This window comes from Peromyscus leucopus, chromosome 2 (genome assembly GCF_004664715.2).
Source record: "Peromyscus leucopus breed LL Stock chromosome 2, UCI_PerLeu_2.1, whole genome shotgun sequence".
NCBI classification, from domain to species: domain Eukaryota; kingdom Metazoa; phylum Chordata; class Mammalia; order Rodentia; family Cricetidae; genus Peromyscus; species Peromyscus leucopus.
In genome coordinates, this window is record NC_051064.1 from 57,744,532 (window position 1) to 57,758,220 (window position 13,689).

At 50.9% G+C, this 13,689-nt stretch overlaps 1 protein-coding gene and 1 non-coding gene across 2 annotated transcripts in view; one reads left to right on the forward strand and one right to left on the reverse strand.

The window, feature by feature from the left end:
- Positions 1 to 13,689, reverse strand: part of Gabbr2 (gamma-aminobutyric acid type B receptor subunit 2) — a 352,425-nt gene that overhangs the window by 15,562 nt on the left and 323,174 nt on the right. Inside the window, 2 exon segments of the mRNA XM_028882779.2 lie at positions 1,422 to 1,646; positions 4,865 to 4,975. Of these exon segments, the coding sequence (XP_028738612.1) occupies positions 1,422 to 1,646; positions 4,865 to 4,975 (336 nt within the window).
- On the forward strand, positions 5,770 to 5,871 carry LOC114702367. Its single transcript, XR_003735969.1, has one exon. It is a non-coding gene; the product is annotated as a U6 spliceosomal RNA (small nuclear RNA).

Below are 13,689 nucleotides of genomic sequence, written 5' to 3' on the forward strand. Positions count from 1 at the left end.
CAGTTCACAACCGCCTGTAATTCCAGACCCAGGGCTTCTGGCCTCTGAAGGCACCAGCCATGCACATGGTGCACATACATACACACATGCAAAATTATCATACACATAAAACAATACGATAAATAAAATAAAAACAGAAACAAACCCAAAGTGAAGACCGAGGACTAGCAAGTGAGGAAAGGTGCTGGCCACCAAGTCTGAGGGCTTGAGTTCCATCCCCGGGACCCACAAGGAGGAAAGAGAGAACTGACTCCAGGAGTATGCATGCTATGGCACCCATGTACCCCCTCCGCCCCTCATGAAGTAAACTTTAAAAGTGTGATTTGGAAAGAACAACAGGAAACACATCAACAACATGAATACCCAAGTAAACATTCATAGTTTGATAATTTGGGGGTGATGAGAGTTTGTGAAGTTTCTGGAATCTTGTTCTTCTCTTTCTTTTCTAATTTTTTCCCCATGTGCATAGTGCGTTTCTGTGTGCCTATTTGTATGTGCGTATATATGGTTTTTTTTTTTTTTTTTTTTTTTTTTTTTTTTTTTTTTTTTTTTGAGACAGGGTTTCTCTGTGCAGCTCTGGCTGTCTTGGAACTCGCTCTGTAGACCAGGCTGGCCTTGAACTCACAGAGATCCGCCTGCCTCTGCCTCTCGAGTGCTGGGATTAAAGGTGTGTGCCACCACCAATCGGCCCATGCATATATTTTTGTCTGTAAGCAAGCCCCAGGGTCTTCCTTTCTCTGCCTCCCCCGTGCTAGGATTACAGGCGTGCGCCACCATGCCTAGCTTTGGGCTTGTTTTTGTTCTTTTTTTTTTTTTTTTTAAATACTTATTTTATTTTATGTGCATTGGTGTTTTGCCTGCATGTATGTCTGTGCTATGTGGGTGCTGGGAATTGAACCTGGGTCCTTTGGAAGAACAGCTGGTGCTCTTAACCACTGAGCCATCTCTCCAGCCCCCTTGTTCTTGTTAATAACTTCTTTATGATTGAACTCAGATCTCACGCTTGCATGAGTTGGAGGAGATTAAGGTAGTTCTCCTGGGACAAAAGTCAGTCATGGAGGTGCATGCGCACACTTGCAACCCAGTGCTGGGAAGGCAGAGACAGCTGGATCCCTGGAGCTCTCTGGCCAGCCAGCCAAGCCTATCCTGTAGGCCTCAGGCCAGTTAGAGACCATGTCTCAAAAATAAGGTGGATGGAGCCTGACTAATACTGGAGGTTGTCCTCTGGCCTCTACTTGCAACATGTACTTTCATGCATGTATACACACAGACACAGACACAGACAGAGAGACAGACACACGCGTGTGCGCACATGCACACACACGCACACACGCCCGCACCAGCATGTGTGCATGCCCCTCCCCCCCCCCTCTGGTGGGTTCTGCAATCCCCTTGTGATGGGCAGAGGCAGAGGCAGGTACCTTTGGCACAAACACCAGGCAGAGAGTGATTGTGCTGCAGAAGATGATGACCAGGGCCACGATGCAGAACTGCACGTTGGGCTGGTCCCGCGTCAGGAAGGAGACGGCAGCCCCGATGATGCACATGATCCCCACGTTGTACACGCTCATCCCGATGTACTTGCTGTCATTGAGGGCAGGGATGCTTACGTTGCGTGTTTCCCACGCTAAGAAACAACCGAACAACTGGAATGGGGGACAGGAAGGGGAGAGAGTCATCACCAGGCAGAGGCCCCTCTCACTCCTCGGCAAACTGCAGGAGCTTCAGGTGGCCACCAGCTGCCTTCACGTGTGGCCCCACGTTGCATCCTGAGGGAGTACAGACTGGGTGTGTGTGAGCCCTCCAGTTCTCCTTCACACTCACAACGGCTCCTGCAGAGACCTGTGAGGGGCCGTGGGGGAAGGGCCCTCACACAAGGTCTTGGGTGTTCTTTCTCACTCCCTGCAGATCACTGAGGTACAGAGAGGAAAGACAGCGGCCACACGGTACTGGAGTGGCAGGAGTGGACTGTGCTTATGGAAGCCCAGAAGAGTCCGGTCTAGTATTTTTTCTAGTAAGCAGGTGCCCTGTGACTCAACTTCTCTCATTCCTACTGCGCAGAGCCACCCAGAACACAAGCATTTCCCATCCTCCCTAGAAGTGAAGCTGGCGCATGGCAGATGCTGGACGATGTCCTGGAAGAGGGGATGTGGTGCACAGGGCTGCGCCCTTCAAGGGGAAGGAGTTGCATTTCTTCCTTCATAACAGGTGGAGTGGGTTGTGATGGGTGGTGCTTCAGCAGCCGTCTTAGACTGGGGGGGCATGGATGTGGGGGCAATGAGACCGTGTGTCCCCATCTCAGCGCCTCTGGAGCAGGGGTGCTTGCTGAGAGAGAAACTGGCTCTATTTTTAATCGCCATTATTTTTGGCTCCCTCATGTGCAGTTTTCTTCCTAAACATTACATCTCCCTACAGAAATATGCAGGACAGAAGTAGACGGGAGAGAGGCCCGAGGGGATGCTTCAGCTCTCCCAGTGCTCTGAGGGAAGGTAGGCCACAGGGGCAGGCCACATCTGCACCCCTGGGTGGTAGTGAGGGGGGCAGAAGGGAGACTTGAGACTCCTGCAGGTGCAGGGTCCCGGGGCCTTCTCACCAAGGCCTTTTCCACTTGTATCACCTCCTAACTGAGGGCACACCACGTATGTCGTCCTGTGATGACCTGCCTTCTGAGGGTGACTTAGTTTGGCATCACGGGGCAGAAGCAGGATGGACAAGCCAGAGGATTTGGAATGATCTCTATGAGTCACTGGCCATGAGCCTCTGCACAGGTCACCTCAAGGCCTCACATGCAGCATCTGGGAGATGGTGTTACCCCATCTCCCAGGGCCTCTGTTTGGATGAGGTATAGTGGGGTGTGGTGGTTTGAATGTAACTGGCCCCCATAAGCTCAGAGGGAGTGGCACTATTGGGAGGTGTGGCCTTGTTGGAGTGGGTGTGGCCTTGCTGGAGGAAGTGTGTCACTGTTGGGGGTGGGCTTTGAGGTTTCCTATGCTCAAGATACCGCCCAGTGTCTCAGTCAACTTCCTGTTGCCTGCAAGATGCAGCACTCTTCAGCTCCAGCACCACGTCTGCCTGCATGCTGCCATGCTTCCTGCCGTGATCACAATGAACTGAACCTCTGAAACTGTTAAGTGAGCCCCTTCAATGAAATGTTTTCCTTATAAGACTTGCCATGGTCATGGTTTCTTCACACCAATAGAAACCCTAAGACAGGAGGACAGATGGGATGGTCCCAAAGGAGCTCCTCTGATGGATGGTACTTCACTCTCCAGTGGTGGTTTCCTCTTCCCACCCCAATCCTTTTCTCTGAGTGTGACCTCTAGCAGCCTGATCTATTATCTTATTTCTCTCTCTCTCTCTATCTATATATACATATATATATGACTGGGTTTTGTTCCACAGCCCAGGCTGGCCTTGCAGTCTCCATTCCACTGCCTCAGTTTCCTGAGTGCTGAGGCAGGGATGGAGGTCTGTGTGATCTAAAGAGACACTTGTGAGCCTCACTATCAGACTATTGAAACAATGGACCTCAGGGAACTAGAATTCCTCTAGGAATCTCAGTGGGAAGAAGGAATCTCACTGGCCAGCCTGAGAGGGAAACTGCTATTGAAAAGAGATTTAGAACTTACCAGACAGATCACAGGAGAGGCAAGGGTGGGTCAAAGGTGGGCAGGACCACAGCTTGACCGGGACTGCTTAGGTGTACACAACTTCTTAAACCTTAACCTGTCTTCCAGATCTTGGAGATGGACTTAGAACTGGGGAGGACAGAGTCTCACTGGATTTCTTTCTCCCTCTTCCCAATGCTTTCACCTGGAAAATCTCCCCTTTCGGCTCTTCACATAGATTTGGCTGTTCTAATTGGTTTATGGAGGGTGGGTGGCTGATTGATCACAGGTTTGTGTCCCCACACTGTGCTGATGGGCTCCTCAAATCCCTTTGCTGGGAAATGGCAGCCTTGGAAAGCAGACACCCAGGTGAGGGAAGGAAGCCACCGCCCACTGAAGTCTGAGCTGTACGGGTCCTTCGTGCATGATCCCTTCAGTCCCCAGAGGCCATGTCACCTCTCAGAGGAAGAGGCACAGGATGGGCCAGATGCAGGGACCTGCCTGGGTGGGGCCCATGGTGGTGAGTGATAGGTCTTGATGGGTGCCTAAGACTGTAGCTCTGATCAGGATGACCAAGCCAGCAGAGAGTCCGTACAGCACGGGCAGCCTGGTGGTTGGCTGCAGGTCTCTGAGGAGTGTCACCATCAGGAGGGAATAGTGTCATAAGTTCTTTAGACCTTCAAGGAGTGGCATGAGGACTCACGGGCACTGAGCTGAGGCTAGGAAGAACTTTCTTGCAACACGACCCATCTATGATCTGTAGTGGCCCTCACAGGTATATCCACATCCAGATCCATGGAAGTGGTGAATGTGGCCTTATTGGTGGTGGTGTGTGTGGTGGGTGGGGTAGGGAGTCTTTGGAGGTACAATTAGGGATCTGTGAGTGGAATTAGAGATCATCTAATTGGTCCCTATATCCAATGATAAGGGCTAAGAGAGAAGAGGCGAAGGAGTTAGAGACAGGCCACCAATCACAAGTTAGGGACTGTCTGGAGGCACCATCACCGGAGGAGTCCTGGAAGGGCTCCTCCTTAGAGCCTGCAGAGGCAACACAGCCTTGCCTCAGGAGGGAAACTGGGACATCCTTTCTGCCTGTCTCCCAGGGCTGTGGCAGGGTCTGAGACCAGGCCCCTCGGAGACTAGGGCCTTAGTCATATGGGGGATTGCTCTGTTTATTTTCATGTTGTGGAGGCCCCTAGGAGAAACAGGCCCGGCAAGGAAGCATCCCCAAACTCTGCCTCCTGCCTGGCACCTACCATGAGGAGCCCCTTGTAGGCGTAGACGATGCCGAGCCAGATGGTCATGTGGGTGTTTTCGCAGTGTTCCAGCAGTGGGCGGATGGAGATGTCCCGGCCTGCTGGGTCCGGCTGCATAAAAGAGAAAACAAAAACCCCAGGGATGGACTGGCCGTCTTCCAGTAGCAGAGTCCCCAGCCAAGGCCCCCTTTCCTCCCATGCTCCACAAGCAGCGATGTGTCGGGAGATCTTTGCATTCCCATGGTGGGAAGAAGCGGCCAGCTAGCACCAGCTGCGTTCTGCTTGATGGCTGTAACTCAAGCCTGAACCCTGGTCCTGAGGCTTCTTCCCGCCTGGCCAACTTGAGACAGAGGTGCTGAGGGAAAGGGCTGAGTCAGTGCTGTGTCCCAAGGCTCTAACAAGACCCTGAACCCTCCTGACAGAAAGGAAGACTATTCGGAAGATCCTTGTGCCCCTTCTGCCTCTCGGAAACAAGGCACCCCAAGACATTGGAATTTCCCCTGGGAATCTCACTGACATCCGCTGCCAGCCAGCCGGAGAGCTTGTCTCTGGAAAGAGATTACTCACAGCTTGTCATGCAGGACTGACCGGAGCCCAGACAAGGGTGGCCTGAGGATGGTCTTGCACACACCTTGACCAGAACCCCCTTGCTGAGTCTTCCTCTGGCCCTCTCCTTAAACCTAAATTTCACATGAGGACCCAAGGATGACTCGGGAGGGGCTCACAGGATCTCCTCGTCCCCCTCCCAACGTGCCTGTGTTGAATAATTGCCCTTTTCTATCTTTTTTTTTTTTTTTTTTTTTTAAACTAGTGCTTGTTTAATTGCCTTATTAAGAAGAAATGGCCACACCTGCTTTATGGGGGCTGTCAGGGCCCAGGCTCTGACTCTTAATTCTAGCAACAGTGTCGGCTTCGGCAGCACCGATATTACAACTGGAACGGTACAGATGGGATTAGCATGGCCCCTGCTCAACGACAAGCAAATCCCTGCAGTGTTCCGTATTTGTACCGAGGAGCTAAGGACAACTGATGGCTTCTGGGGGACAGAGAGGCAGTTTTCTTTAAGGGTGTGGTCCCTGGGAGGTGGGCTGTGTACCGGTGGCTGGCTCCACCCCCAGGAGCATATGGCCAGCACAAACGGGATTCTGTGGTTATGTAAAGAGGGGGAGGGACACAAAATTAGGGAAAGTAGGAAGATGGGGTGGATATGGGAGGAGTTAGGGGGAAGAATGTGTGTGTGTGTGGAATACGATCAAAACATATTGTATGAAATTCTCAAAGAATTAATAAAAATATTACAGTAAGAAAATTCCAGCAACAACTCAGCCCAGAAGAGGTATGTGTAAGGCTTGTTGAAAGAGCAAGTGAGAGAACTGGCTATAAGTTGGGCAGGGGGGTCTGGAGGACTCTCTGGAGTGAGCTTGGGCAGCTGGAGTTACAGAATAGATTGGCCCAACCATACATAGGGCCCACTACAAGCCCTTCTAGGAACACATACATTGAAGAAGCCATGATGGCAGCCATGTTATATATCATATGGCACAGCCTGGGCCAAAGCTGATTGGACAAGAGGTGGGTACCTACTCCAGGCAGCCAATCCCAAGATGGGTCAGAGATGTGTGGCGTTTGCTGATGCTCTTTGACAGTGCTGTTTCCAAAGAGATGCTAGGGACTAGCACAAGCTATCCTGGACAAGCTGCAGACACTAACTCTCCACTCTTAGAGATCCCAGTGTGTGTTTGCTAAGAGTGAGGACACTCTCTAGCACGTGTATCCTTTCGAACGAACAGAGACACTGTTTATTCTGTTAGCCATCTTCTCATTTCAACAGTGGGTCCAATGTGTCCTTTAAGGCATTTTGCATCTTGCATTTTTCCCCAAAGCAGGATTCACCCCAGGACCAGTGCACTGCATTTTCTTGAGTCTCTCTAGCTTGCTTTAGTCTCAAACAATGCCCCAGACCACGTTGGTCTTTCATTTTATCTGTATTTCTGTGGAATTCAGCCTGGTTAACTGTTAACTGTTGTTAAGTATCTCTTGATGTGGATTTGCTGGTTGTTGTCATGACTGGCTTCAGGTTATGCATGCTGGACAGGTATCCTGCATAAGAGATGTCCCCTCTGCATGTCACCTCAGGGCATAAGTAAGCACTTTGTCCAATGACTGGTGATATTAACTGTGCTCACGTGGCTGTGGTGGTTTCACCACTTGAAAGGTACCATTTTCCCCTTTGTGATTAAGGGGTCATCTGTTGGAGCCACTGTGAGACCCTGTGAAGATCCTGTTTCCCACAGACATTAGCTCAGGGCTAGTGACTTTGGGAACTGCCAACCAGGGATTTGCTAACTGTCACCCCATCTGGACATACCACATCCTGCTGCAAAACAGCACTTTCTTTCTTTCCTGTTATTTATGGCCTCATGAGTTCTTTTAAATCCAGCATCCTACAACCCATTGCTATCATTATGCATTTTGACTCAAGTTTATGCAGATTTGGCCAGTGGAAACCGCCTTCATGTTGCCTCTGATGCTTTCTCCCACATGTTCCTGTCATCTTTATTTTTTGAAGACTTTCATGTTTCTTGGCACAGGATGTTCTCAGCTCCCCTGGCATTTTCCTTGCCCTGGCATTGAAATCGGTTATTTTTCTTTTCAGTGCAATGGTGTTTAGAAAGTAACATCTGAGAAGTTTGTGAGCGCACTGTCTTAGGGAATCATTACTTTTAGTCCTATGTCTGTCTGTCTGTATGCATGCATGCATATATCATCTATCAGTCTTATCTATTAAGTATCAATATCTGTCACTTTTCTAGCATCTATTTATCATCTATCTTTCTCTATTATTTAAGCATCTATCAATTATTTGTCTATTTACCTATCTATCAATCATCTACCCTCTACATATCATTTGCCTATCATCTATGAATCCTTTATCTACCATCTACCAGTCATCTATCTATCATCCATGTATCTACCATTGCCTATCTATCTATCATCTATTTAACCCCTCCACCATCTATTCCATATCTGTTCATCTATTTTACAGATGAAGCTACACCTCGGAGATCTCCTTTGCCTCTCCCATTCCCTAATTTCATCTCTCTTCTCCAAATGAGATCTCTGATTTCCAGCCAAGTCACCATATTTACTTACTTGCTTGGTCCCACAATACAGCTTCAAAATCCATTCACTGATAGGTACCAACAAGAAACTTACTAAGTAAAGCCAACCTTTCTTAGCAAATCTGTTTGCCAGTCCAGTGGGTCCCCTGAAAGCATATTGTCAAAGAAAGGTGTTCAGGCTGCTATGTTCTTCTGAAGGTGTGCTTGGCACACCCAGGGTCAATCATGGGAAAAGGGACACCTTGAAGGGGCCCACGGATATGGAAGGCAAGCAAGACTAGAAACCCTCCCTCACCTGGCTGCTCTCTAGGTCTGGCTTGCAGGTGGGCACTGCCTGGGTTGCTGTGGGTGAGAAAAGATGGTGTTCCCATATGGAAGCAGGAAGAGGTTGGGGTCTGTGGGCTGAGGCCATCTGATCTTCAGATTGCTCAGCTGCATGCTCTCTTGGGCTCTATGCCCTTAGCTGTGCCAAGTTGAGTCCACAGGGTTGGAGTCCATATGTGAGCAGGGGTGCTAGAAGGGACAGGAGGTTCCTGAGGTGACCTCCAGAATACAAAGTCAGAGTGGCCTGGGCTGGAGATGACCCTCCAGGACACCGTCAGTGGCTGGGATGCATTCATTGTGGGTGGTGGTTTCCTGATAAGTTTCCTGGTTTAATTAAGGAGACAGAATGGACTTGTTCCCAAGGTCAGCAGTGACAACCACTGACAGACGTCAGAGTTCCTGTCCTTGTGAGGCTAGGGGATGATAGGAATCTTTGAATACAGTCAAGGGACCCTGGTACTGAGTCCAAAGCAAGCTAAGCAAGCTATTGTTGGGTTAATCGGATCCTGTGTCGGACTTGGGTCCACAGTAGACTTTGAAGTCACATCTGGGGGGAGGGAGAGTTGCCACCAGAGCACTTTTTTTTTGAGACAGGGTTTCTCTGTGTAGTTTTGGTGCCTGTCCTGGATCTCGCTCTGTAGACCAGGCTGGCCTCTGGGATTCACCTGGCTTTGCTGGGATTAAAGGCGTGTGTCACTGCCCGTGTGTCACTGCCGCCCAGCACCACCAGAGCACTTTTGAGGTATCGTTGTTGTGCACCAAACGGCCACTAGAGGTCACCAAAGAACTGTGTGGCATGCTGTGGAGTAACCTACCCGCTCCTGGGAACTCAGCATCACCAGTTCAGTGAGGCTGAAAATGGGGAAGCTGTCAGAGGCCTTCCCTGCTACCAAGGGAAGTACCTACCGGCCCTACCAGAGGTCACTGAGGCCAGATGTCCAAGCATTGTGATAGAGCCACCCCTCAGCTTCCAGGGCAGCTATGAAGGGCTGCTGGGGGATGGGCCCTGCCCTGGGCTCACCTCACTGTGGGCTGTCCACACAGCCAGCCCAGGGCCTGGGCCTGGACTCCAGGCCTGCCTCTCTCCCAAGGACTGCATTTAACAGTGCTGCTCTTGCTTGGGATGACTGGCTGTAAAGACTTGCAATCGGCTAGATTCTCTAGTTTTCTTCCTTCCATTTTTCTCACCTGGCAATCAGTCAGGAATTTATCCATCCACCCCTCACCCCCTCATCCATCCATCCATCCATCCATCCATCCATACATACATACATAACTGCTAAAGCATCCTCATTTTCCAGGTACTGCTATGGACACAGGAATGTCACTGCAAGCAGGACAGATGAGGGTCCTTCTCTCACAGGTCCTCCATTCAGGACTGGGTGGCTTGCGTGAGAGGTGGCCTCCCAGGGCTGTGCACCGGCTTCCTCTCATGCAATGGCAATGGATAAGCAATGGTAAGGATAAGACTCACCTCTGCTGGTTGCTAGAGGAAGAACGCCACTCTCAGAATGCAGGGAGATCTTACGCTCACTTGACAGGATGCCGAGGAGGGAATAACTAAGTAACTAGCCCAGGCTCTCCAGCTGCTAAGTCACAGGGATGAGATGAAACCCAGGCCTGTCCGGTATTTCTCTCAACCTCACCGCTTGCCCTTCTAACCTAACCCACACGGCCCTGCTTCTCCTAAGCATCATGTTAGACTCTAAGGAGACTGTAGGTCTGAACCTGTTTTGTGCTCCAGCGGGGAATGACTTCACTGTTGAGCACTCAGTAGAGGCTTTTAGAAGCCCTGGAACTCTGAGAAGGCTGAACCCAAGCTAAGGATATGCTTGCCTGCCTGGCAGGGCTCTGTGTTGAGCCGAGAGATGGACACCTGCTAGGGTTGGCCAAAGGGTAGGACATGTTGGCTCCTGGTCCAGCACTGCTCAGCGGGAGGTATACACAAGCTGCCTGGGAAAGCCAACCTCATCTGTGCCTGGGAAGGAGAGCAGCTGGCCAGAGACTCTGCAGGATGCAGTTCCTGACAATGTAGGTCAGCGGCCCCTGGGCACATCCCGCATTGTCAGGACGCACATGTGGGCAGGAGGTCAGGGCCTGGGTCCACCCACGCAGGCCTGAAACCACAAAGACCTTGGTCCTGCTACAGTCTTATTGGGAGAACTTTGGCAAGCCCCTTTTCAGGCCTTAATACCCCAGCTGCAAAGGGAACCCCTTATTGGTGTGTGTGTGTGTGTGTGTGTGTGTGTTCCTGTGTGTGCCAGCAGGCACAGGGGCCAGAAGTCTGTCTTGGATGTTGTTCCTCAGGATCCAGCCACTTTCTGAGAAAGGGTCTCTTGTCTCTCAGTGGGACCTGGGACTTGTCAGTTAGGCTAAGCTGGCTGGCCAGGGAGCCTCAGGAGTTTGTCTGTCTCCACCTCCCCTGAGGTTACAAGCACGTGATCCCTAGGCCTGCCTTTTTACCTGGGTGCTGGAGGTGAGTTCTTGTGCTCACACTTGCTATATCCCAGCACCCTCACCCTCACCAGTCAGTTCACAGCATGGTGAACGTGAGCTGGATCACTGGAGGACGGTTATCCTTGTCCATCATTTACTTCTTCAACATAACTCTTCCTGTATCTCCCAGGTGCCTGCTGAACACCATGCGGTCACTAGACACTGGGTGTCCAACACCACTCTGATGCCAGTCAGCCCAGCTAGCACTGCCGTGACTAGCAGAGGTAACAGGTGTTCCCCCAAAGAACCCCAATGTCCTGTGGGAAGCTCAGATGGGAGGCCTGTCTCAGGTCAGCTCTGGAGAGGCTCTTCTGAAGTGCTGATGTAATGTGGGATCCCCAAAACCCAGGGTTGAACAAGTGGGAGCACCTGACGTGGCCAGGACTTGGGCATGTGTTGGAACCGAAGGAGCCAGGGTGGGTGCATGTGACAAGCAGGGCCAGCGCAGGCCTGCCAGGAGCTTGGGACAGTGTCGGCATAGGTGCATGGGTCTGCTGGGCTCGGGAGGGTTAGCTTTCTAAGCAGCGCTTGGTCTGGGATTGCTGCTGGCTCGGGTCGGCTCTGGGGACCACACGACCTCTAAAGGGTTCAAATGAGAACACAATAAAATATTACTCCGTATGTGTGTGAATGCACGTGGAGGTCAGAGGACAACCCTGGGGGAGGGGGAGCTCCTTCCACCATGTCGGATTAGACTCAGGCAGTCAGGCTGGTCAGCGTGCCGAGTATATTTACCCACTGAGCCATCTCGAAGGCCTTGGCAAAGGAATGAACAATGAGGGGAGACTGGGTCTAAGGTTAGACGTTCTTTGGTTAAAAATGAGAATCCTGGGGCTGGAGAGATGGCTCAGTGGTCAAGAGCACTCATCAGCTGCTCTTGAGGAGGACCAGAGTTCGAATCCTAGCACTCACATGGCAGCTCTCAACCGTCTAAAATTCCAGTTCCTAGGAATCGGATGCCCCCTTCTGGCCTCTGCTGGCACATGCACTCACACAAGTTCGCATACTTGTAGTTAAACAATAAAATAAATCTTAAAACAACAACAGCAAAAATGGATATCCCCTTTGTCCCCTGCACACCTGTGACACAGAGAATAAAGTCTAGGCACAGGGGAGCCATGGCACAGCTCCGACGCTGCAGCAGACTTGGCATCCAGGACTTCTGTGTGTCTCGGTAGGGGGCTGGGCGGGTGGGCCTGGGTTAGGATTTGGGTCTGGGAGGCGGAAAGGTGTGGGTTGGGGAGCCTGATGTGTGCCACGCACGGTTTCCTCAGACCTTCCACCTTGCTGCTCCAGTGGGTAGCTTGCTCCTTGGAAAGAGGGACCCTTCCTCCCTGTGACCAGCTCTCCAGACCCTCCCTCCCTGTGACCAGCTCTCCAGACCCTCCCTCCCTGTGACCAGCTCTCCAGACCCTCCCTCCCGGTGACCAGCTCTCCAGACCCTCCCTCCCGGTGACCAGCTCTCCACAGCTGCCTTGCAGAAAGCTTCCTTTGTGGGTCGTTCCTACCTCGTATCTCAAAGGGCAAACTCAATTTTTAAAACACATGGTAAAATTGGTAGGTTTTCTTCTTGCTATGAGTATGTATAGATGTGTGTGTGTGTGTGTGTGTGTGTGTGTGTGTGTGTGTGTGTGTGCGCGTGCTGGTGAGCATGTAACTTTTTGGGGATTTATTTTCAGTGCCTTAAGATGCCTTTTGTTTTTCCTGGGGCAGAGGAGTCAACACTGCCTCTTTTGAGGAAGGTGGAGGACCCCAGCAAGAAAGCCTGGGTAGAGAGAGAGAGCATGGACTCTGTCACTCTGTAGCTGTGTGACTTTGGTACAGTTCTAAGCCTCTCTGAGCCCTGGCTTCCTCACCTGCAGACTCCCAGGGCTAGCAAGGAGTTGAAGGGAGGAGACTAACAGGTATGTTTACCACCTACAGAAGCTGAGAGGCCTCCTGATGTGCCAACTGTCATTATTATCTTCAACTGCAGAGAGTTTCAGAGTGCTGGAGCCAGGAAGCCTCAGGGGCTAGGCTGCTTATCTCAGCAGCAGCCCCACATCTTGGAAGCAGTAAGGCCAGAAGCTGTCACTTCAGGTAAGAAGAATTCCTTTTCTTTCTTTCTTTCTTTCTTTCTTTCTTTCTTTCTTTCTTTCTTTCTTTCTTTCTTTCTTTCTTTCTTTCTTTCTTTCTTTCTTTCTTTCTTTCCTTCTTTCCTTCCTTCCTTCCTTCCTTCCTTCCTTCCTTCCTTCCTTCCTTCCTTCCTTCCTTCCTTCCTTCCTCTCTCCTTCTTCTTCTTCTTTGATTTTTTTTTTTTTAGACAGGATTTCTCTGTGTAGTCCTGGCTGTCCTGGAACTCACTCTGCAGACCAGGCTGGCCTGGAACTCACAGAGATCCACCTGCCTCTGCTTCCTGGGTACTGGGATTAAAGGAGTACACCATCACTGCCTGGAAGAATTCCTTTTTTAACATTTTGATTGCAAGTCTACCTCCCCCCCCCCCATCACAGGTCAGACAGGGAAGTATGACATCATCCCCAGGTCCTCTTGAGGGCACTTCTGGCAGCTTTTCCTTTGTGGGGACAGAGTGCAGCTCTCTATGGTGAGAGGGTACCTGTGCTCTGCAGGGTACCCAGGGCTCTAAGCACTAAATACCGTGGTGTCCTTTAGTCTCTCGACAGCTGCTCTCTTCCCTTGACTCAGTTTGCAAACACTAAGAAGCTTATGCATGAATCTAGTTCTTCTTTTCATATTGGAGAAACTGAGGACTCACGGCAACTATTGGCACAATGTTCTGGCCTCTGTCCTATGTGCTGGTGGGAATAGCCTGGGCAAAGGCAGAGGCTGGACCATTGAGCTGTGTCCAGAAAGCAGTGAGGGAAGGCATTGACAACCAGGGGA